This window comes from Crocuta crocuta, unplaced genomic scaffold (assembly GCF_008692635.1).
Source record: "Crocuta crocuta isolate KB4526 unplaced genomic scaffold, BGI_CrCroc_1.0 scaffold687, whole genome shotgun sequence".
NCBI classification, from domain to species: Eukaryota; Metazoa; Chordata; class Mammalia; order Carnivora; family Hyaenidae; genus Crocuta; species Crocuta crocuta.
In genome coordinates, this window is record NW_027530182.1 from 2882565 (window position 1) to 2908868 (window position 26304).

Sequence of the window (26304 nt, forward strand, 5' to 3'; positions counted from 1 at the left end):
CCATTAAGTTGGTGTAGTTGCATTTTAGCGCTCTTTGTTATTGTTATAAAGAAAATATTTTTGGGGCACCTGGGTGGCTCAGTCGGTTAAGCATCTGACTTCGGCTCAGGTCATGATCTCAGGGTTCAGTGAGTTTGAGCTCCATGCGGAGCTCTGTGCTGACAGCTTGGAGCCTAGAGCCTGCTTCTGATTCTGTGTGTGTGTCTCTCTCTCTGTCCTGCTCGCATTCCGTTTCTCTCTCGCTTTTCCTCTTTCTCTCTCTCTCTCTCTCTCTCTCAAAAATAAACAAACACTAAAAAAATTTTTTTAAAAGAAAACATATTCTTAAAAAAATTTTTTAATGGTTATTTATTTTTGAAAGACAGAGTGTGCATGGGGGAGGGGCAGAGAGAGAGAGAGGGAGACACAAAATCCAAAGCAGGCTACAGGCTCTGAGCTGTCAGTACAGAGCCCAATGTGGGGTTAGAACTCAGGAATGGTGAGATCATGACCCAAGCCAAAGTTGGACACTTAACCAACTGAGCCACCCAGGATCCCCCCAAATTTTCTTTAAATAGTTTCATCCTATAACTGGTTGTCATTTACTACACTAGATACTTAGATAAAGCTGGAAATACACAAATATATTAACAAAAATATTAATGCCGCTACTTATATTTGTTTCATCTGTGACTTGACTTATAGGAAATCTAGGGATTTACAACAGATGATGTGATCCCTTATACTTCTAACACTTGCCATATGTCAGGTAACAAAGGCTGTCACCTCATCATTACTGAATAACACATATCAGGTTAACATAATAACATACTAAGTAAGAAATGCTCACATTCATTTATCTTAAGGTAAATATGTAATTGAAATTATACATTATCAGCTGGAATGTCATATAGTTTGCACTAACTTATCTTCTTTGTTTCAGAACAATATTTTGTTTGATGGGGTTTGTATAATTTATCTCTGTTTGGCTATATTATTCTATGCTACTGCCTACCAAGATCTTAGGGTAGAAACCGTAAGGAAATCCATTATTTCTTTCCAACTGCCATAAATGGTACTACCATAGTGGATACAGAAATCCATTTAAGTCTTGAAAAGCCAACAGGAATTATTTGCATTGGACCACACTAATTTTCCTTTTTTTTTTAATATTAACCTAATGCAGTTGTATGAGTCATGATTTAACCTTATTTTGGGGTTTCCTTATTTTAAAAAGATGTATTGTAAAACTCATTCAAAATAGGTTTAAAAGATAGTAACAACATGAAAACAGTATTTATTTACATAGTAGAAATGAAACATATAAAATTGTTTTTTAATAATATATTAACAGTTCACACTGTTATGGCATGAGATGAGTCCCCCCCACCCTCAGTGTTACCATGTCAAAGTCCTAATCCCCAGCATCTCAGTATGTGCCTGTATATGGAAATGAAGTCTTCAGAGTTAATTAAACTGAGATTATTAGGGTTTCAGCTACCCAGTCTGTGGTATTTTCTTATGGCAGCCCTAGCAAAGTATTATAGACACTTTACAAAATCAAGTGTTTTATTTCAGTTTTGAAAGGAGCCATCTTTTTGGTAAATTATTTAAACAATCAGTACTGGAGGAAAAGCATGCACTTGAGCTGATTTACAGACAAACCAAATGCCTTTAACAAATCCTTAGGCTTTCATTCTCAAATATATATTGAAATTTTCTTTTCTATTTCTGCAGGCTTAATATCAGGTTAACAATTTTAAGAGTATACCTTGAATAACACTTTAATTTGTGCTGTGGGATTTTTTAGAAATAGTGTCTCTGTTTTGCTATGTCCACCATTTTAAACTTAAATGTAATTAATTTTGACCAGTTCTTATGAGTAAACATAGATTCACTTTAGGCCGTTAACAGACTTAAACATTTTAAATATAACGACTTTAAAGAGATATCTTTCTGGTGTTATATCAAATTTTCATGAGTTGTACCTAACATAAATGGATTTTAGTCAAAAGAAAAAGATAATGCTAATTTCCAGAATTGAAATCTCATATTTAAGGTGTTTGTTACCTTTGTTCATAACGTATTTTAATCCAAAGTACAAAGTTGATTTAATTTGATATAATTCAGCAATGTTTAATGCAAGTAATTATATTTCAGCTCAAGTATTTTATTAAGTAGCTGTCATGATTAATAATAATAAGAGAGACAATAGTGAGATGGTAATGGTGATGATAAACTATTTAGAACTTACAGTCTATAAGGAATTGTGGTATATGATCATATTTAATACTTATAATCTACAACATAGATATTACTAATCCCATTTCACAGATAAGGAAACTTTAAAATAGGTTAAATATTTTACCAGGTTAAAGTAACCTGAGCTGGAAGTGAGATATAGATCAGAAAAAATTCAGTATCGCTAAGACCATACTGTTTCTTAACATTTTTATATCACTACTGTCAAAATCAATTTTTTAAAAAAAGAGGTATAATTGCTTATTTCCACAAAATAGATTTTAAAAAAGGCAGTGTATTCTACTTGCTTCACCATGGAATCTAACGTGCTAAAATATATTAAAATATATATGTGAAAATTATACTACTGTTTGCAGTGATTAAAACCACTAAGAAACTGAAGAGTTTGTAGAATGGTGATATTCCCTATCTTGTAGTAGTTTTTACTAAATGGAGAATAAAATTTGGCATAGAATGATTTTGAAAAAGTAAACAGTTTTTAGCCAGAGTTCAATAAAGTATTTGCATTGAAAAGGAGCAATAGAATTTCTCTTGCATATACACACAGAAGTCTGCAATAGTCTGGTACAGACGTTTTCATATATTTCTACTTCAGGTCAAGAGTAAGCCCTATGAAACATAGATCTAACAGTAAGTGAATGTATCATACTATAGAAAAGCACATTTAAATTAGATGAGATTCTTAATATTGTGTTGGGAAATATCTGTGTCCTGAGACAGAATAGTTAATCAGTACAATCTGTTGAATTAAATAAAGATCTGCCTTATGGGAAGAGTAGGGGGTACAGAAGTACAGGTAAATCAGAAAAGACTGAAACTAGTGTTTAGGAAACAACTTATGTCTTCACTATGTAACTAAATCCAGTAAACTGGAAAGTGGTAAAAATGTGCATATTTCATCTTGTAGGTTTCTGGAAAACTTGAAATCACTGGTTTTTAATACATACAATATGTTTTTGCCTTTGAAGAATTGTTTTAAAGTAAAAATGAGGGGCGCCTGAGTGGCTCAGTCAGTTAAGCGTCCAACTTCTGCTCAGTTCATGATCTGACAGTTTGTGGATTCAAGCCCCGCATTGGGCTCTGTGCTGACAGCTCAGAGCCTGGCGCCTGTTTCAGATTCTGTATCTCCCTCTCTCTCTGACCCTCCCCAGCTCATGCTGGCTGTCTGTCTCTCTCTCTCTCTCTCTCAGAAATAAGTGAAACATTAAAAAAAAATTTCTAAGTAAAAATGCGTCTGTATAAGTTTTCCAATCATTTAGGTTTCTTGCTTGACCCCAGTCCTTTGTTCATTTTCCATGTGTATCTGGGTGACTCTTCTTCCCCCCCATAGCTTGTAGAATAGTGTGAGGGGCACAAAATCTTGAATTTGAATCCCAGTTCAAAGCAGGAAATGTTTACCTCTCTGCAGTATTTAAGTTTTCAGAGCCTCTGTCTCCTCTTCTAGGAAGGTAATTATTGGCTCTACCTCCCTCACATGGTTTTGAGATGATCTAGAGAGATCATGTTTATGAAACCATCTTGTAAATGGTAAACTGTACTTTACAAACAATAGGGATTATTTATTTTTCAAGATTTAAATTAAAATTAACTCCTTGAAATTTTCATATTCATGGCTTAGAATTAATTGCTTTCTCCTTTTTGCCCAGGCTTATGGCACTTAGATCCTGTCCTTTATCAGTTTTATTTATGCAAGTGCCTTTCTTCCAAATAGTGTTTGAAATTTCTTAAGGTCTGAAATTGTATGTTTTCATTTCTTTGTCCTACAACGTGAACATTGTTTATTGAAATAAATGAATGCAGTATTGGAATAATTATAATTTTAAGCTGATCAACTTTTCTTTTGGTTAATGTTTCCTTATTGTAAAACTAAGGATTTCATGACTACTAAAATTACATTTTTCTAACTTAGAATAAAGTAGCCTTGGTAGATTATTTTTATCTAGGTAATCATTTTTTTTCATATGATTGTTAGATGTTGAAGAAATTGGTTATTTTATTAAGAAAGTTTCTCTATGTAACTGTCTTTAGACTTTGTATAAATTGTTTTTCTCTGAAAATATTTTTTCACAATAATTAGACTATATATCTAAAGTGCTTATCTCAGAAAACTGCAGAGTTTATTAGCGTACTTAGTTCTGTGTCACTTTGTGTAGAATTTTAACTTCTTTTACCATCTGTCCTTTATTTAACAGATGTATTATTGCATTTTATAATGTATTTATCTACATCACCTTAGAATTATTTAGAAATTAAGTACTTTAGATTTATTTTGCCCTTGTGCTAAGTGTAATTTTATTTTCATAAATTAGAAATGATAAAAAACATACAGTAGATTCTGGTTTTTGGACTTTTAAAAGAATAAATTAAACTCTTTTGTTTAGGTCATTGAATTGGAAAATCGGCTAAAATCTTTTGAGAAAAGGTCAAGAAAATTAAAAGAAGGGAATAAAACATTAATGAAAGAAAATGACTTCCTGCAATCCTCCTTAAAGCATCAACAAGAAGATGCAGAGCACAGGGAGAAAGAGCTAGAACAGCTACAAAGGGCAAGTAAAGAGCTAGAAAAAGATAAAGCTGGATTTCAAGTAAAAATCAGTGAGCTGGAGAGAGAAGTCACTTCCCTAAGGAGACAAGTGGCAGAAGCTAATGGTTTGAGAAATGAAAATGAAGAGCTGGTGAATTCAGTGGAGAAACTGCAGCAGTCAGCAGACAAAGCTAAATCTGAGATGGCCACCACGGAAGTGAGATCTGGACAATATGATTGTAAGACAACCACTACCAAGGTTAAATTTAAAGCCGCCAAGAAAAAGTGCCCTGTGGGTCGTTCCCACACTGTTCTCAATCACTCCGTCAAGGTTATGAGCAATGTGTTTGAGAACCTCAGCAAGGACGGCTGGGAGGATGTGAGTGGAAGCAGGTAAGGCTCTCATTAACTTAGCTCTGTGGTGGGGACACTGTGCATATGTAAAGCACCAGCAAATGGAGATTGAATTTCAACTACTGTCGATTTGGTATTCAGAAAAAATACTGTCAGATCCTTTGAAATATCTTGGGAGGTCTTGTTCTGAGCTTATTGACTGAAATTTGCATGCAAAATTAGCCACAACTGCATGAGTATTTGAATAGGTGCCAGGAAACCCAAAAGAAGGCGATGCTTGATTTCTTCCAGTGATGCTATTTTCATGCAGTCATGAGGCTTGAAATTGACAGTTTGGCAGGTTGATTTAATTTGCTGGCCCTTTGCATATTCACCACTGACAGCTAAGGATTCCCAGGCAAGCCTACTAAGTCGGTTTAGTTATCTTGTGACATGCCAACCTGGGAGGAGAAACATTTTTCCCCCTTAATTTAGTTAGATAAATTTTGAATGACCCATTTCAGCTTGTTACCAGATGTCTACAAGCTGTTTAACATCCTTTAAATTAAGAACCATCTTCACTAATTATTTCATGTATGTATTATGCAAAGTCATTGTACTAACTTTAATTGAATGGTGGTTAAAAATTAGTTCTTTAAAGTTAAAGCTCTATAAATTCCTGGTCCTAAGTTATATAACACCTAGTGAATAGCGACAGGAGAATACTAAAAATCTATAATATTTCTTTTCCTTACCCCGGGCTATACATTCATATACGTACTTGAAGCACGTCAGTAAAACCACAAAGGCAGATGGATAGTAGAACACCTCTTTTTATAACTATGTCATAGGAAAGTTCAGTGTTGCCAGAATAGCTAACAGACAAATTGAACTATTTTCATAATTCTGTCTTGTTTTATAATGGCATGTATTTCCTTTTATTTTTCCAAGTTTCTTTTTAATCCCCAAAAGAGACCTGTTTTAGATTTAGGATGTCCCTGGATAGTGCAGGGGTGGAAGAGTTTTCTCTTCTTCCCTTCTGGGTTCTTTGGCTGGTCTAATAATGAAATTGATATAAAATAGATTAAGAAGAGAAAAACTAACAAAAGGTTAATAACATGCATACCTCAGGTACCCTCCTACACTGTTGGTGGGAATGTAAACTGGTGCAGCCCTTCTGGAAAACAGTGTGCAGGTTCCTCAAAAAATTAACAATAGAACTCCCCTATGACCCAGGAATAGCCCTGCTAGGAATTTACCCAGTGGATATAGGAATGCCGTTGCATAGGAGCACATGTATCCCAATGTTCATAGCAGCACTATCAACAATAGCCAAAACGTGGAAAGAGCCTAAGTGTCCATCAACGGATGAATGGATCAAGAAGATGTGGTTTATCTATATGATGGAATACTGCATGGCAATGAGAAAGAATGAAATCTGGCCATGTGTAGCAACATGGATGGACCTGGAGGGTGTTATGCTGAGTGAAATAAGTCAGGCAGAGAGGGACAAATATCATATATTTGCACGTATAGGAGGATTAGGAGGAACTTAACAGAGGACCGTGGGGGAGAACAAGGAGGGAAATAGTGGGGGAGGGGGAGAGAGTCAAATCATGAGAGACTCTTGAATGCTGAGAACAAACTGAGGACTGATGGGTATGGAGGGGAGAGGGGGGAGACGGGCATGGAGGAGGGCACTTGTGGGGATGAGCACTGGGTGTTATATGGAAACCAACTTGATAATAAACTATTTGTAAAAATAAAATAAAATAAAATAACATGCATACCTCCTGTATACATGGTAGAGGCCCAAGAAAATTGAGTAACTCCCCCAAAACGGCCAAAACCATCACCTTAAATACCATCTTCAGCTAAAGACAAAAGAAGATGGTGTCATTTATGGGAGGTTATCAGGAAAAGTGTAATAAACAAGAGTAAGGTTCTTATGCAGAGTTAAGCCCCTGTCTTCTTCATTGACAAGAATTTTTAGAGATTTAAATTTATCCATTTCTTCCTGGTACGAGGAGGCTGACACACTTACAAATGGAGATTTTCTTTATTCATGTCAATGTCTCATAAAAAAAGGGTAACTTCTACTTGATTTTCAGAACTTGTCCTATGTCTGTTGTTTCTTCAAAAGTAATTTTTATGCCAAAGATACATATTTAGAGGTGGCAAATTTTGTTCCCCTACAATCACACCTCTGAAAATTCCCCAAGAAGTTTCACAGTCCAGAAGCGAAGCTGACAGATTGATTGCTTTGTATCTCACAGAACCAGTGTCATAGTCCTGAGAATAGATCAGTTTAGTTAAACAGTTTTGTCTTATTTCAGGAGGTGGGTCTTGCAGGTGAGCTCCCAAAGTTAGGCCTATTTTGTGTGAGAAATGAGGCATTTAAAAAGGCATTTCTATGGAAGCAAAGTAAAAACAAAGGTTAATGATTGGAGCAGACTGTAAAATCAATCTGAGTCCTAAAGGCAGCCAGTAGAGAGAAGACACTTCTAGAGGTGGGGGCTGAAACATCTTTTACAGTTTGAATGTCTCCAGTCATGTCATTGGTTGTTGAGGTAAACTTTCTGAGTGGTAAACTTCAGCAATAGGCACAAAGATTATCTAAAGATGAGCTATTGTGGTAGTTTCTCTGAAGTTTATATGAAGTGATCTAGCTTCAGTTTACAAAGCTTCCTGGAAAATGACAGTTTTAGTTCTCAGTGATTCCAAGTCAAAAGTGGAAGCATTAGTTTGGAGAGTTGTAGCCAGATATTTGAGGGAACCAGAAGAATTCAAGATTCCATCTAGTTTCTAGACAAACAACAAACCCTCAAGATAATTATGATTAACTAGAATCTAATAGTAATAAAGGTGTGTTATTGAAACATAATTATTCTCTTTTAAATCACCTTAATTTCTACTAAAGACAGCCAAATTAAGATGAATTTGTTTGCAAAATAAGCCTAGTTTCAATAAATTTGGCCTGATTATTTACATAAGTCCAGCAAAAAATCATGGTTGACCGTACAGACTCTTTTTAAATCTGCTTTGCTGAAACTTTTCATAAGGAGTTTCAGATTGAACTTTTCAAGAAGCTTCTCAAGGCCAAGATGCCAATCCAAGGATTTACCACCAGAATTGTCTACAATAGCTATAGACTTGGGTAAATTTCTCTCTTCTTGAAGTCCTTCAAATATCCTGAAGTTTCTTCATCTGCCAGGAAGTGACCATCCTTACCTCTTATGGCTGCTGGGAACCCTATAAACAAGGTACCAGGATGCTTTTCAAGAATTGTTATTGACTCCATAAAGTCATCTTTCTACCTTAAAGCTGTCTGGTCATAGTTTGAGTATATGCATACTTTTCTCAATTATGACATTCCAGTAAAAACCTTGCTAATATACTCATTGTTTCCAATATGTCGTATTACAAGGAGAACGATTCTTATTGAATTTATGCAAAAAAAAAAAAAAGGTCACCATAAAAAATTAAGAATGTTCACTAAGAGTTTCCAAATTCTGGAGGGATCATTTAGGAAGGAAAAAATGTTTCAATTTGTTTACAAAGGTATATTTTACCAAATTGCTGAAAGTCCTTGCTAACTTAAGAGAGTTTTCTTAAATCTGGAAAAACAAAACATTTAAAAAATTAGCAATAAAGCAAAGTCACAAAACTTATAATCATCCTTATCAGTTCATTAAGTCCCATGTTAATAGTTTTTTTTTTTGCTTGAATCCGATTTTTCCCTTAGTTCTTAAAATTCTTATCTAGTTTTATGATCTTAAAGTTATTAGAAACCTGTGTTTTAGAAAAATGTCCATGCATCTCCTTGGAGATCAAACGTTTTCCAAACATTTTTGCAAAAGTTTCAGAGTAAAACAATAAGTCTGTAATGACAAAGAGTTAAAAAATGGCCATGGTTAAAGACCTGGTGAGAGTTCATTACAATGCAGTCGACCTGGAGGGGCGCTTGAGTGGCTCATTCCGTTAAGCCTCAGATTCTTGGTTTTGCTCAGGTCATGATCTCATGGTTCATGGGTTTGAGCCCTGCATTAGGCTCTGCACTAACAGAGCAGAGCCTTCTTGGGATTCTCTCTCCTTCCCCATCTCTTTCTGCCCCTCCCCTGCTCATTCTCTCTCAAAATAAATAAGCATTTTTATAAAATGCAGTTAACAAGGAAATTTCGTTATTTCTGTGATATACAATACTTCAAGGTAACAACTGGAATTATAAATGATAACATTATTTCAGGACAAATCAGATTTTCATGCAAATTCCAGAACACTTAAATTAATAACATATATCTACACAAATATAACCAAAAAGGTTTAGCATCACTTATTTGACAATATTTCCCATATAATTTAACATATCAAATCAGCCTAATTAGCTTAATAAATATATCTTTTGAAATGTTCCAGGGACCTTCTGAAATATCTCAAAGTTTCTTCCAGGTCAGAAAGACTTCATTTAGAATTTGATTTTGGGAAGTTTGTCCAGAATATCAAAAGGTTTTAGACACTTGACTAATAGGATCATAGGTCACTGTGAGATAATACTTGTCTCTATAACCAACATGACAAAAACTTCACAGGCAAATACAGAAATTTATTAGTTCTCAGCTAAACTTAGTTTTTTGTATCAAGAGGACTAGATTTATTTAAATAATCAAAAACCTGATTATGAAAATACCAAAGCACAGGAATTATTTGATAAAAAAACAAAATCTTTGCCTTCAAGGTAGATTAGCTTAAAAGGTAAAGAAGAACCTTTCACAGTCTCTTATCAAGAATACACCAATAGGGGCACCTGGGTGGCTCAGTCAGTTAAGCATCCGACTTCAGCTCAGGTCATGATCTGACAGATTGTGAGTTCGAGGCTGAGCCTCACATCGAGCTCTGGGCTGACAGCTCAGAGCCTGAAGCCTGCATGAGATTCTGTGTCTCTCTATCTCTGCCCTCCCAAGCTAATGAATGCTCTCCCTCTCTCTCAAAAATAAATAAACATTAAAAAAATTGGAAAAAAAAAAGAACACACCAATAGTCAAGAAAATGTTATCCTTTTACCAGAGACAGAATCAACTTGTAAAATTGTAGCAGCTGCATTTTGATATTAAAATTCACTCAGTTAAATTAATTTCAATATTAGCCAGTCCTGCCCATCCATAAAATTCCTTTCTGAAGATTCCTTTCCATAAACTTTCTACAAGTTTCAGATCTTGTTCTGATTTTCCTCTTTTACATTTTTAAATAACCATTTTTATGTTGAGACATATTTACTTTATTTCACTCAACGAAGCACATTTCTATTTTATTCTATGCCTTTCTTCTTTTTTTTTTTTTAACTGAAAACGCATATCTTCCTTTTCTTGCATTTAGAGATGTTTTTCTTCTTATTTCCAGTAGTTTTAGTTACATTTATTAATTAGAATTCCTAATGCTTAGAAACCTTAATTTCTAGGGGCATCTGGGTGGCTCAGTCGGTTAAGCATCCAGCTTCAGCTCAGGGCATGATCTCACAGTTCATGGGTTCGGGCCCCATGGTGGGCTCTGTGCTGACAGCTAGCTCAGCGCCTGGAGCCTGTCTTCAGATTCTGTCTCTCTCTCTCTCTCTCTGACCCTCCCCTGCTCGCTCTCTCTTTCTCTCTCGCTCTCTCTCTTTCAAAAATAAATAAAACATTTTAAAAAATTTTAAAAAAGAAACCTTAATTTCTAGTGAAAACTAAGTAAGCAGTTGTGAACCGTGTATTGCACTAGCATTCTTTAGATTGCCAAACTTATGAGTACATTGTACAGTTTTTTAGTATGCAAAAAGACATGTTTACTAGTAGACCCAAATAGTTCTTTAATTCCTCTGTAACCATCAGAAGTAGATAAGCCCATGTTTAGTAATTATATTATCTTATTTGGAAATGACCTAGATATTCAGTGAGTTTCCCTGAATTTAATTAACTTAGCAAAACTTTAAAGTTTCAACTTACCAAAGATATTTGGAAAACTGTTTTTAAGAACACATACTGTTAAATGTAATAATTCCTGTTAAAAAGTTTACCTGAAAACTCTTACCCCCATTAATGTCTATCTTAATCACTCTGTTCCAGTAATTGTGGTTAGACTACCAATGAAAACTTCATGAGACATTTAGACACAGCCAGCCATCACCCCAAGCTATTCTTGCTGATAAATTTCGTAAGAGATACAACACAAAGTTATTTGACTGCTAAACCAAGGCAGAATAAAAGTTGTATCTCTGCATTATATTCAATGTGATAACTCTAAAGACATACCTATTTTAATTAAACCAACAAACTTAAACTATTTTTATTTACCAAAGATTATACTAAGTCATGTGAACTTGAAAAACGTATGGGTTCATTTTTGTTACTTTCTGAGAATTCAGTTTATATAAATGTTTGATTTTCTTTACATCAATTAAATAGAGCTCCTTTACAAATTGATTCTGGTAATATATCTGGAGGGTGATATTTGAAAAATATCAAATCTAACAACATACATATACAGACATATAAACAGAGACCTTAATTATTTCACTTCTCGCAGTTTTGGACTCTAATTTTTCTTCTGAATGTAATTTCTGTTCTTTCTTATAATCAAGGAAGTTCTTAGTGCTAGCTGTTATACTTCTTGGTGTCCACTTTTTAATTTGGTCTTTCCATAGGTACCGATAAGAATTGTTTATGATAAGAGCTTTCTAAAAAAACATTCAAATACAGAAGTTTTTTCAATTCAAAGGATCCCTCATCTGGCCATTGACAGACTCAAAGACAGAATATTCTCACTGACATAAAGCCAAACTCTAAATACATAGAATAAGATGACAGAGATAGAAGAAAGCAGTTATCATGTCTGAGAGGAAAGGGATCAATAGAAAACAAGAGTGCTCACGACAAATTTTTACGTAAGCACCAGATTTTACCAAGAACCTAGCTCCACAAATATTTTCTCCAGTTAATCTAAATTTAGGTAAGGACTCCTACCACTCTCACTTCTCTCAGACTCTATAGGCAGAGATCCAGGAGACTGATGGGGTAAGAATTCTTGACCTTCTGCCAGCTTGTGTCCTAGGATCCAGAATCTGTCAGCTGCAGCATCCCTGGAGTGAGCAGTGATGGTCCCTTCAGAAGTTTACAGAACTGTAGGGATAGAAATGTTTTCCCTTCTTCCTTTCTAGGGTCTCTGGTCTAATAGTGAAATTGATATGAGACAGATTAACAGGAAAAAATGTAATAACATGTATACCCCTTATTTATATGGAAGAGACCCAGGAAAACTGAGTAACTCCCCCAAATGGCTGATGCCATCACCTTGAAACTATCTTCAACTAAAAACAAAAGATGTGGAGGGTGAGGATTCAGTTATGGGAGGTTATCAGGAAAAGCACAGTATACAAGGGTAAGGTTGCTATGCAGATTTAAGTCCTTGTCTTGGCCATTGATAAGAGTTTCTAGGGGCACCTGGGTGGCTCAGCCAGTTGAGCATATGACTTCAGCTCAGGTCATGATCTCATAGTTCGTGGGTTCGAGCCCTGCATCAGGCTCTGTGCTGATAGCTCAGAGCCTGGAGTCTGCTTTGGATTCTGTGCCCCCCTCTCTCTCTCTGCCCCCCCCCCCCACCTCAGCTCATGCTCTGTCTCTGTCTCTCTCAAAAATAAATAAACATTTTAAAAAGAAGAGTTTCTAGGGATTTACAGTTATCCATCTCTTGCTGGTATAGTGAGGAGGGCATCCTTACAATTAGGAGATTTCTTAATCAGAGATGTAGAACTGAAATTGGTCTTAAAATATCATTCTCAAACTTGTTTGCATGTATTAGAGTTATCTGAATTTCATAAAGACTCCAAAGCTCAGATGTAAGGTCTTACAATTGGATGGGGGCCACCAAAAGTAGGGCAGCCCGATCGGCTGGAAACTGGGGGTATAGGTGGTAAAAGAATTCACCCACGGCAGAACAGAGGCAATAGATGTTTACTGAACACAAAGTAGCAGCAGGCGGGACAGCAAAGGAGAGACCGTCTGCCACAAGGCAATGTTGGGGGACTGTAATTAAATGGGAAAGGTGAGGAGGAATGGGAATGTATGGAATTTTCCTTTTTTGGTACCTGTGTCCAAGTGTAAGTAGCCCATTGGTCAGCTATGGCTTATGGATATTTTGAGGTGGGTTGCCTAATGGTCCTGTTTGTATTCAACTGGCGGGTTGAGGGGATCACTGTGGGCCCTTCATCCTCACTCAGGCTTCTGTGGTTCAAGTTGGTTGCCTAAAAGCAGCCTCTACACAGGCCACACCCCAGAATCATTAAATCATAACTTCTGTGGTGGGATGTAAGAAGGATTCTTGCACAAAGAGTCGTGACACCGAGGCTTTTCTTTCCAGGAAGCAACTATTCGTGCTGACATGGGCTCAGAGAGTTTGTACCCGGAAATCTGAATCCCAAATGCCACATGGTGTAGTCTTTTATGTATTTTCTATTTCTTTGTCTCCCATATATGGGTAACATATAGACATACAGGCTGATTGGATGGTCTCATGTTACAGGGTCCTAAGGGACATCATGTATGCACATAGCCAGGTTGCCTTCCCTTGTCTTGATATCTTTTCTTACCATATTCCTTAGGAAGGGGATTCTACCACAGCTTCACTAATTTTTTTTTTTTTAATTTATTTCTAGGAAAGAGAGAGACGGCATGAGCAGGGAGGGTCAGAGAGAGAGGGAGTCACAGACTGAAACAGGCTCCAGGCTCTGAGCTGGCAGTCAGCACAGAGCCCGACGCGGGGCTCGAACCCATGAACCGCGAGATCATGACCTAAGCGAAAGTCGGACACTTAGCCGACTAAGCCACCCAGGCGCCCCAGCTTCACTAATTTTTTCAGCTCTCCAGCTGATTCCAATATACAGACAAGTTTGGGAACTACTCTTTTGTTTTTTGTTTTTTTTCAAATGTTTGTTTTTGAGAGAGAGGGCAGGCATGAGTGTAAGCAGGGGAGGGGCAGAGAGAGAGGGAGACAGAGAATCTGAAGCAGGCTCTGCACTGACAGCAGAGAGCTCCATGCGGGGTCTTGAAGTCATTAACCTTGAGATTATGACCTGAGCCGAAGTCGGACATTCAAATGACTAAGCCACCCAGGTGCCCCAGGAACCACTGTTTTAAATGCTCATTGGATCAATCCCCTTGTCTTCAGACAGGTAAAAAAAAATCTCAAAAACAAATTTATGAATGTGAGGAAGAAGGACACAATCTGCATTCCCTTTTCCTTTTGACTCTTAAGGTTTCCCTCTTTGTTCTCAAAAGCCATTAGAGATAAAATCCTACTCAGCTTAAAACACACTAAGTGTTTATCTATGTCTTCAAGGAGATCCCTGTTTCAGCTACTAATTATATCTCAGCCAGTGGATACTACCACACTGTTCATAATAGAAGTGGTACAGCTTACTCATGTGTGAGTATGTATATGTGAATAAATACATGAAAGCTAAGTAACACAGTCAGTTCTCATTTCATCATATTAGTGCATGTGCAGATGGTCACATATTTTGGGAGATGTATCATACGATATCTCTTAAAACATTAAGATTGTCATTTAAGTTGCTTAGCAGTGAACTTGATTTTACACTGTGAGGATTAAGTGTTGTTATTTCCTGCCTGACAGAACATTCTCAGGAATCACTCAGCTGCAAAAAATACTCAAACAATTAGAAATCCCACAGTGGAGCTTCAGAACTTTAGAACATTCTGTTTCTTTTAGCTTTTCATAGTCTGAAATAGAAGAAATTTATTTGAATACTGAGAAAAACAGAACTTTGTCCTTTATGTATGTATATAAAATACTGTATTATATGATTATTACCTTGTTAGTATTTATATAACTGAATATTTATTTCTCATAGTTGAACCGTTATAAAAACATGCTGTCAAGTGACAGAAATGATACAGTTTAGTAAAGAGTCTTTTATTCAAGGGAAAACAATCCACGGAATGGGGAAGTATACTGCCTAGCAAGCTGTGGCGCACTCTACCTGAGGATTTGGGGCAAGAGGGAGTTTCATAGGAGAAGCAAGGCAGAAACAGGGCATAGTTGGCTGTGAGGTCAGGATTTTTTTTTTTTTTTTTTATAAGGCCAATATGTCCTGTTTTCTAGGGTAAGGTGAGTTAGCTAAAGCTGTGTTGGAGGATTATGATTAGTGTATATTAGGTTTCCTTGACAGTGAGGTGTTGTTCTATATACAAGTTGTTTTGTGTGACCTGTCACGCATTTCTGCCCAGATCTGCACGTACACAATCATGGAGGGGCTTATTTGGCTTTCCATATCTGGCCTCAGGATGGGAACTGGCCCTTCTGTTCCTGACTCCAAGAGAGATTAACTTGCCTCACCTCCTTGACCCAGACCAGGCTGGCCCCCTGGAATGGATTGGGGAGGGAAGAGGACTATGCAGATGCCCTGCCTCCTAAGATCCTGAGATACGATAAGAGAAACCGAGAAAAACCAAAAACCAGCTCCAGACTGCACTTAGGCAAACTTAATGACTAATCATAAATCACACGTGGGTAGTATATATATTGCCCTAGCTGGAATAAGCTAGTTGGAAGTCTCACCTGAGGGGAGGATGCTCTCCCAGGACCTTCAGTCAGGACTCCAACTCGGCAGTTCATTGCAGGGCTTCCCCAGTCAGAAGGTTGGATATTGTGAGTACATGATTTGACGTTTAAGCCTTCTTTGTTCTTCTCTATACTTCTCTCCCTCTTGATGTTTACTATAATTGTTCAATTCCTTATATTCCCTTTCCCTTATAATTAATAAACTTTTCTTCCATGAAACCAAATGATAACCATTGAGGCTATCACAAATTACTATTATTCAGAACAGCTATTTACTATAAATGCAGCTCTCTTAGTTCAGATTTCTGATAGAGGGCAGGCCACTGGCACAACCTGCATTTTGTGGGCCCTGATACACAAATAACTTATCAATGCCCAATTCAGTGATAGGCATTCATCAGGAAGAGCTGATCACACTTTGAAAAACAGAATTTCAACAAAGCATGTTTATCAAACTTGTGGATAACATGACATGAGAAAGGTATAAAAAATACTTGATAAAATAGAATAAAAATCCCCGAAGATAGCAATAGATGGGGAAGATAGAGTTACACAGAAGACTACAGGGTCCATTATGTAGCTAGAAAATGCCAGTTGCTCAACTATACAATGGGAAAAATATGGGGCTTTCAATAGTATACATAAAAATATTTTAGGAGGTTTTAATTAAATCTTGTATGAGGCTACCGTACAATGCACATGCCAGAAAAGCTTGCATAACTTTAGTCTGCATCTACCAGAAATTGTGCTAAGTGATTCACATAGTATACTTGGAATATGAAATTGAATTCTGGACATAATGCTCCATCAGGATAAGGTGGAGTGACCAGGGTGGAAAAGCATCTCAAAAGCACACATAATAGGAATATTTGAATAAGCGAGGGATGTTTTTTAAAGCGATGTTTCAAGCATCAAATGACCATATCCAAATATTTAAGAGATCATCCATGTGGAAAAGGAATTGGACTTATTTGAATGTTCTACTCAACCTCAGCACTTTCAGTCTTCCTTCTCATTAATACAAACTATTAACATAATACAGGTTTTACTTATTTTTCTTGTTATCTGAACCCACCCCTTTTCGATGAGAGCTACATAAGGGCAGAGATTTTTGTCTCCTTTATTCACTTATACTTTATCCTTTGTGCCTAGAAGAGTGCCTGGCACATAATTGGTGCTTAGCAAGTATTGTACTGAATGGTGAGTGGACATAAGAGATGGAACTGAGATCAGTGTGTGAAAGCCTCAGAGATTCATAGCTTGTCTCCAACTCTGGGAAACCTTTCCTGTGAGATATGTTAAAGCTTTCTACCTTGGCCCAGAAAGTAGTAAGTGCTCCAATCCTGATAGCGTTAAAACATGTGCTTCCTGAGTTAACACTTAGGGGAAGTGCTATAGAAGTGGCACTACCAGGTATTTGATACTAGATATTCTAATTTGTTGGTGAGATTTTACAATTTTATAAAACATTTCTTTTTAGCATTTAGTTTCTCTTGCTTTGATGGCAAGTAATTAAGATGCTGGATTGTTTCTCAATAGACATACTCTTTTTCTTTGCTAGCTATACTTTTCAAATATGGGATAGCTAAGGAAATTATAATAAAGAGGATGTTTGGTTGTGGAAAAAATCAGGATCCACTGATGCATTATAACATTTATCAGATGAAGAAACATGGGCCAGAGACAGTAAGTAACTGAAAGGGCCATAGATATAAAAGGGCCACTCCAGTCCCAGGCCAGTGCCTGCTTGTTGAGTCCGCTCATTCTACTGCAACAGTAGGTCTCCATGTAAGTAGTAGTCAAATTCAGTCACCAATGTGGATGTCCCATCAAGTTAATGAAAGAAGACCCATGTGTACTTATTTATTCATCTTAATAAGTTAGAGGCCATGTACAGAATCAACAGAAATAACAGACAGTAAAACATGTTTAGACAGATTTTCTTCTTAACTTAGACGACCAGTAAATGCTCAGATTAAGCTTCTAGCTTTAGGTGCAATATGTGCTAGAATGGTATTTGGTCTTGAACTTAAAATAGGTTCCTTTAACAACTCTTCTTCTTGGGTTTTGTGTTCCCCACTTTTTTCTAAAAGCAGTGATTCTGAAGCACAGACCTCTCAAAATTTAGGAACAATTATTGTAAAAACATCCCAGAAAATAAGTCCTATAGAAGATGGAAGAGACCAGAAACAAAGTGGCCAAACAGAAGGTACCCGAAGACAAGGGAAAGAAATGGTACGAATATATTCAAATACAGATGGCAAGACCCCAAAGGTATATGATACACTGTTGCTTAATTATAAGCTATGTTTTTAACTTTATTGTATGTTTCATAACTTAAATTTTGTTGCCAGTGATTTAATTTGCATTTTTAAATGTTTTTTTGTTCTGTGAGGTATACAGTGAAAATACCTTTTTAATAATTATTAAAAGAGACAGACCAGTTAGGGATCACAAGACTCAAGGAACAATATAATTGGTGAGTGTTCCGGGTCTTCATGTTGCCTCATATATCCTGGCCTGGATGCTGAATAAACCTGCCACCTGGAAATACCTTCATCAAATGATGAAAGGCCCCAATAAAATCCTATTCTCTCTTGTTCAAGGACCAAAAAAGGGGCAGCCAAGCAAGATAGAAAATTTTTTACACAATAATCACCCTGCTGTACCCAAATACCACAGAAAAAATTGCAAAACTACCTCTACTCACCCTGATAAAGACATAGTGGGGAATCTAGGCTTTTACTCTCACCTGGGTCTAAGGAGTCACCCCTAACCTCTCCTCCTCCCATCAGGGTAGTGTTAGAGAAGACAAAGTGAAGAGCCCATGGTAATGACTCCCTGCCATCTATTCATCAAAGGCCGTGTAAGGAGCTAAACATTTGGCCTCATCCATCAGTGAAAAGACAACCCTCTTCCTTCCTTGCAGGGTGATTTCAAAGGCCAAGTGCAGAGATGGGGACTTTCATACCTCCGATATCTAAAGCCTCTCACTTCCCGCTCCCCACTGTGTCACTGGACTCTAAGTGAGGAGCAGAAACAAGGCCATGCTCCTTCTCCCAGGCAGGATGGCATCAGCCTTTGGGGAGCCTGAATTTTCACCTCCACAAGGCAGTAATGAAGTGGTGCTCCCTTCCTGCACCAATGTGGTATCAGAGGAGGCCTGCTAAAACAGAAAAAATAAATAAGATCCAAAGTCTTGAAGTAAAATAGGCAAAATGTCCAGGATACAATGGAAAATTACTCATTATACCAAGAAATCAGGAAAACCTCAACTTGAATGAAAAGACAGTCAACAGAAGCCAATACCAGGATGACATAGATGCTGGAACTACATGACAAGCATTTTAAAGAAGCCATCATAAAATTGCTTCAACAAACGGTTACAAACAGACTTGAAACAAATGAAAATATAGAACATCTCAAGAACGCAATGGAAAGTCTCAGCAAAGAAATAGAAGATATAAAAAAAGAACCAAATAAAAATTTTAATAAGAAGTATTTTGTGAAGATTGTGGCATCAATTCCTACCACTCAGTTTAATGTCAAGACTGATTACAACACCTACCACTGAGGGGGAGAAAGGTTTATTTTTTACATAATGGAATACAGAATCTAGAATGGATTCACAAGTATAAACAACTGATTTTTGACAAAGATACAAAAGTAATTCAATACAGGCAGGATGGTCTTTTTGAGTAATAAGATATCCATACACAAGAAGATGAGCCTATACCTGAACCTCACACTGTATGCAAAAATTAGCTTGAAATGAGTCCTAGATATAAACATGTAACATTAAATCATACAAGTTTTAGAGGGAAACATAAGGGAAAATCTTCAGGACTTAGGGATTGCTGAATAATTTGTAGAGATGATACCAAAACCATGATCCCTAAAAGAAAATATCAATAAATTAAACGTCATTAAAATTAAGAAATTTTGCTCCATGAAAGGACCTCTTTGGAAGAAGATTAAAAGACATGCTGTACACTGGGAGGAAGTATTACAAACCATAAATATGTGGCAAATGACTCCTACTTTGAAGACATAAAGATTTTATTGAAAATCAACAGAATGCTGGCAAGGACGCAGAGAAACTGGATCTCACATATAATAATAGAAATAATTGGTGGTTTCTATTTAAAAAAAAAAAAAAAGAAAAGAAACAACTCCTTCACCTATCACACAACCCAGCTATTTCTCTCTTGGACACTTATCCCAGAGAAATGAAAATTTATGTTTACCCAAAAATCCTGTATACGAATGGTCATAACATCTTTATTTCTAATACCTGAAAAACTGACAACAACCAAAATTTTCTTCAATAATTGAATTGTAACCTGTGACACATCAATTCCACGTAATACTACTCGACGGGGAAAAAGAATAAAAGATGCAAATTATTGAGACACACTATATCCTGGGTTGTGTCCTCAAATTTCTCATCTTGAATTGGGGCCTAGACTATCTTGTTTTTTGTATTCTGTGTTGTAATTGAAGTGGAATTTAAGAGCACAGGAGATTATCAGTTGTCTTATATTTTGCTGGCCACTTTATTGGTCACTTGTATATCTGCATTCCTACTTTCATTTCATTTTGGCCTCAGAATTTCCTTTAACATTTTTCCCCATTAAAAAGACACTTTGAGTGTGCTGATTTCAAAGTTTAAGGATTTTTCTGAATTTTTAGTAAGTAATGATACTGGAAATGGAAGCCTAATTCTTTTTAATTTAGATCCAGGGAATTTGATACCGGGTCTGGTCACTAATATTGGTGATTTGGTAGTTCTGTTTGGGACATTTATATACTGATGACACTGTAGCTGTGAAACATTTATAAAAAATATATCTGATAAACTGGTTCTAAAAAAGTTGAAATGAGGCACTTCAAAAAACATTTTGAGAATGAAACAAGTTCAAAGGAAAAGTAATTGATTTAAAGGAAAACCCTATCTTAGATAAAACATTTGGCTTATTGCCAAAGTAACACTGGATCAAATTTATTTTCTTTTCCATTTTCATTATAATTTTTTCCAGAATTGGGATTTCTAAAAAAAATTCCTTTTTTAAAAGAATTAATTTTCTAGATTGGTAATGTTCCTGTTTCCCAGCCAATAAATTCTTAAATATGATCTTATATTTTAGTATTATGATTTATAATACTTTGGAAACATGTTCCTATTTAAATTTTTGCTTTGGGGAAGCTTTTTTTTAAATTTTGTCATCTGCTGGCATCTCTAAATACAAATCTGAAATTCCTGGGGCAAAGGAAAGAAAAAAATCTTTTTAATTTGTTTTAAAATATCAAAATACTATCTTGGGTTTCTGATGTAACAAAGGTAAAAAGCAGATTCAATATATTATGAATAGTATAATGCCATTTTTATTCATTCTCCAGAATAATCTAGATGAAAATATCTTAAAATTTTGACCATGGATATTTCCAGGCAATAGGCTTTCTGGTCACTTATTTTATTTTTGTTTTATTTTCCTGCATTTATGGATATTTTCCCCCCTGAGAACACATATCATTTTGAGTAATGATATATAAAGCCTTACATACATACATATAATGAAAAATACTAAAAATATTTGAAACATTATATGGTTTCTACGAGTCCTGATATTCAATAAATCCTTGTGTATATGGACTATAAAACTCTATTCATATCCCAGAATGGAATGCTGACTGTGACAAATAAATTAGTTTTTTTTCTTTTATCTTTGACTCTCTTTACTCATTTCTCCTACCCTCTCCCCTGAGCCCCAACCCTTTTTAAAATTAGTGAAATATTTTAGAACAAATGTCATGTCTTCATTTTATTTAGCTTCAGGGTATTAGAATGTCATGAGGAAAACATACAATTTAAAGGAAAGTTACTTTATTACCATCAACATTCGTCAGCTTTATGGTCAAACTTTATTTGTCAGAAGGGATTAATCAGTCTTCATGCAACAGATAACAGTATTTGACATAAGAACCTAGCTTCCCAGAGAATAAGATATTAAATTATTCTTATTTTATTTTTATTGTTCTTACTGTCTTTACTCCTAGATTTTTAAAACTGTCCACAGGTTAAATTCCTACTAATTCAGGGTTGATTTTGTATTTCTATCTTCTGCCTGCTAGGTCAACTTTGTTTTGTTTTGTTTTGTTTTTGTAGGTCAATTTTAATGCACGTTTATGGTCATTTATAAGTTCTTGGTATCAGTTATCGAATTTGTTGCTTAGATTTTTTTGAGTTTGCATAAGTAAATATATTTTTAGGTGAATAAATATTATTTACTGTGTTCATTCACTGGAAGTTGTTATTGAGTAATAATCTAATTTTTATAAAACCTTCAAATTTAGAATTATTTTCATTACAAGAATGCCAGAAAGCCAACTTTTCAAAAGAAGAATGGTAATCTACAAAAGAGTTCTCATACAACAGTTCCTACCAGAGGTAAGGATATATATGAAATTAATATTTTTTTAAAATTTAATGTATTTTTTAAAATATTATGAACATTCTTTTTATATAGTTAACAGAGAAAAGTGGAAAAATATAACTTCCCAGAAATCAAATAGCAATATTATTTTATTACGAGAACGTATTGTATCTTTACAACAACAAAACAGCATACTTCATAATGCCAAAAAGACAGCAGAATTGTCTATTAAAGAATATAAAGAAATCAATGAAAAACTCCTTCAGCAGCAGCAAGTATCTGATCAACGATATCAGACAAGCAGACAGACAATAAAGGTAAATGAACTTTAAAAATTAATTATAATAGACTATAGTATCAAGGTGAATATTTTGTTTTACATGTGTTCTTTGTGTTCTTTATTGTGCTATGACTTGGATTTTAAGGACAGACTTCATTAATGCATTTAGCTCACTCATTTGCCCATGTCTAAAACTTAGAATTTATCATTATAAATAAAATTATTAAATAGTAATTGCCTCAGTTCCTCTTTGCAAATACTAGTATAAAATAAGACTTTAACATAAATATCTATTTTAATGTGTTCCTATAATTTACCTATGCTTTTGTTAAATTTAGGTGAATTGAGTTTTCTATAATAATTTGTAGGCACATTATAACCTACTGGTGGTTATCATAATTTAATCTTAAAGCACATGGAAAGGAAAAGATTGTTCCTTAAGTCTCCATTCTTAAAGGTATTTGCTTGTCTAAAAAATGGTATGTTGGAAATTCGTCTTATATAGAATTCATCATTACAGAAAGTAACTTTTAAATCACTTTCATACATAATTTTAAATTATGCTTAAATTCTTTACTTCTAATATCTAGTGCTTTGATTCAACCAATATTTAGTAAATGTTTTAATTATAAAGCTATAACTACTATTATAGTAGTTATAATACAAGAAATGTTCTCGCTTTATTCACAAAGTAGCCTTATAAACCAAACCTGACCCATCTTCCAAACTTACTCTGTGAGTTACTTTCTACCATCTGGATTTTAAAAATTTATTAAGACTTGTTTTCTGTCCTAACAAATAGTAGATGAGGTAGACTATTCCATATGCACTTGAAAAGAATGTGTATTTTGCTGTTGGACTGAGTGTTCTGTGTATATCTACTGAGTCTTGTTGATTAATAATGATGTTCAGCTCTTCTGTATTCTTGCTGATTTTCTGTCTAGTTCTATCAGTTAATGGAGAGTGAGGTATTTAAATCACCCACTATTAATTTTTTTGTTTTAATAACTTTAATGAGATATACTTCACATACCATACAATTCTCTTATTTAATTCAATCATTGTTACAATATAGGCAAAATTGTGCAACTGTTACCAAAATCAAGTTTATAGCAATTTCCTAACTTCATAAAGGTACCCTGTACCCTTTATCAGTCATCCTTTCCCCATCTCTGCCAGCTCTCTGCAACTGCTAATCTACACTCTGTCTATATGGTTGTATGGGCAGAAACATTTTTCCTTCTTCCCTTCTAGGTTCTTTGCCTTCTCTAATAATTAAATTGTCATAAGACAAATTAATAGGAGAAAAATTTAATTTCATATATATGTGAGCCCTATTAAAATATGAGACCCCCAAAACAGCTAGATAATTGAAGCTTACATAACATCCTGAAATAAGGAAAGGGGTGGGAGTCTGGGGATACAAGGGAGGAAGGCCTTTCGCAGGAAGTCTAGAGAAGATGTTTGGAAAACAAAGGTTGCTCCATTATGCAGATAAATTTCTTAGATAAAAAAAGTATTTCTGATAATATCTCCCTTCCTGGTACAGACCTGCTTTCCAGTGTACATTTAGTCAATTGAAGGTAATGGATAAAGAGTTTTTCTTGAATCTGCTGGGTTTCGGTTGCCTTTAGCTCAAAATAATCCTTATGCCAAAGAGACACATTTTGGGATGGCAGAATCTGCTTCCCTTCAAGATTTGCCTTTCCAGACATTTCATACAGATGGAACCTGACAATATGTGACTTTTGGTGTTTGGCATCTTTCGCTTCTCATGTTTTAAAAGTTCATCCACGTTGTAGCATGTACTATTAGCATAATAATAGCCTAATAAATTTTGAAGATTTATTCCTCCATAAAAGAAATGAAAAAATAAGCAAACATTATCGGGAATCAACATCTTCATAATGCTTTGTGCAGAACCTAATCTTCTAAGTAAGGATCAATGTAATAATTCTAAGATACTTGATGGATCAAGGGAGTCACAAATTTTCTGGTGAAAGTTTTAGGGTGATGGTAGGGTGGTCCAGACCCAACAACCAAGGAAGAATTCTTGAAGACATCTTCAGTGCAAAAATCTGATTTTATTAAAGCATGGTGACAAGATCCGTGGGCAGGAAGAGCTGCACTGAGGTCATGACCGGTAACTCATTATATACCTTCAGGTTGGGAGGGGGGTCAGGGATAGAGTAAGTCTCTAAGGAATTTTGGAAGCAAGGTCTCCAAGACCTTGAGGGGCTAGCTGTTGCTAGGAAAATGTCGTTTATTACCATTTAATAAAACCTCAGTCATGAAACCCTTTAGATGTTTATCAGGGGGCCATAAGCTTGGAGTATGATTGCCAGCATATATCTTGTGACAGCTGAGATAAAGAAAGTTGACTTATAAGATCCTTGAGGTTGGGGTAATGTTAAGCTAAGGTTCTCTTTTGCCCCCAGTAAAGTGTCATCATCCACTGAGGCAACTGAGCTCCTAGAGGGAGGTCACTCTGCCCATTTCAAGGACTTGTCAGTCGGCTGTAGGGAGTAGGGGAATTTAATTTTTCATTTGCCCTAGTTTCCCACATCACCATAGCCAGCACTTAAACCCCTTTCCTTTGTTCTTGGGTAGCCAGGAGTGTCCAAGGAATACTACTCAGATCCCACCTGGGGTGCTAGCTTCTGCTTTACCCCTCAGCCTGCCTCATTCTCCCTCATCATTTTCTAAGCCATAAATTCCTTACCTTTAAAAAGATTGGAGATCAAATAAAAGCATTTTACATGAAAACTGCAAAGCATTTTTTGAGACTTTCTATGTACATTGAGGAACACTTATAATTCCTCTAGGAAATTCTGGAAATTAACCAAAGACTTGCAACAATCTAGGGAGTGTTATTCAAGAAAAACAGCTAAATCTAAATAAGAACAAGACACTTTGTGGCATTTTAATTTGCCTTGGTCCCATTCCCCACTATCCTAACTCAGCAGTATCCTGGGAATAATGACTTTTCATATTCCCCATAGAGCCTGGCAGCTACCAGAAGCTGAATGGAACTAGAGCTCCTGCAAAGTCTGATTCCCAAATAGTTGTCATCATTTGACCTGTCTGATCCTTTCCTTGAAGACCCCTGTTGAAAAGATGACTCTGATCTCAGTCATTGTGAACAGCCTTCTTGGCAAGCATAGTAGGTAGATGGGATTGTCAAAACAGTTACAGGCAAGTGTTTTAACTTCGGGCTGCCTGAGGTGATAGATTCCAATTAAGGTCAAACAATATATTAACCAAATAGCTTAAAAGGAAAACTGGGAAATGAGTTGTCCATAAAAGTTTCAAAAGGCTATGACATATTCCTGGGAATCTGGAGGACACATACATTCATAGAGCTTTGTGAATACTCAGATGAGAAATGAGAAAGCCTAAGTACTTGCCTCTGTCTTACATAAGGCTTTGTATAAGAGGATAGTAAATCTTAAGGCAGTATTGTTCATAGCAGTGTTACTGATAATAAGCAAATGATAGAAACAACCTAAATGTCCGTTGGTTGTTAAAAGTATAAATTGTGGTATGTATATACAATGGAATATTATTAAACCACAAAAAATAATGAGTATTGATACATGTTATAACATGGATGAAACTTGAAAAACATATTTAGTGAAAGAAGCAAGTTAGAAAAGAGCACATATTTTATGATTTCATATATATGAAATACCCAGAATAGGTAAATCTATAGAGACAGAAAGATTAGAGTTTGCTTTGGGCTGAGGGAAAAGAAGACTATGGTAGCAGTTGCTAATATGGGTTTCTTCTTAAAGTGATGAAAATATTCTAAAACTACTATGATGATAGTTGAACATATCTGTGAATATACTAAAAAGCATGGAATTTTACACCTTAAATGGATG

General features: G+C 35.6%; 1 protein-coding gene across 2 annotated transcripts in view; it reads left to right on the top strand.

The window, feature by feature from the left end:
• Nucleotides 1–26304, top strand: part of CNTLN (centlein) — a 283942-nt gene that overhangs the window by 175896 nt on the left and 81742 nt on the right. The window contains exons 15-18 of one of the 2 annotated variants that reach the window (XM_077765063.1): nt 4623–5158; nt 17800–17980; nt 22061–22154; nt 22234–22457. In XM_077765063.1, coding sequence (XP_077621189.1) covers nt 4623–5158; nt 17800–17980; nt 22061–22154; nt 22234–22457 — 1035 coding nt within the window. The remainder of the gene's footprint in view (nt 1–4622; nt 5159–17799; nt 17981–22060; nt 22155–22233; nt 22458–26304) is intronic. The other variant, XM_077765065.1, reaches the window with a different exon arrangement.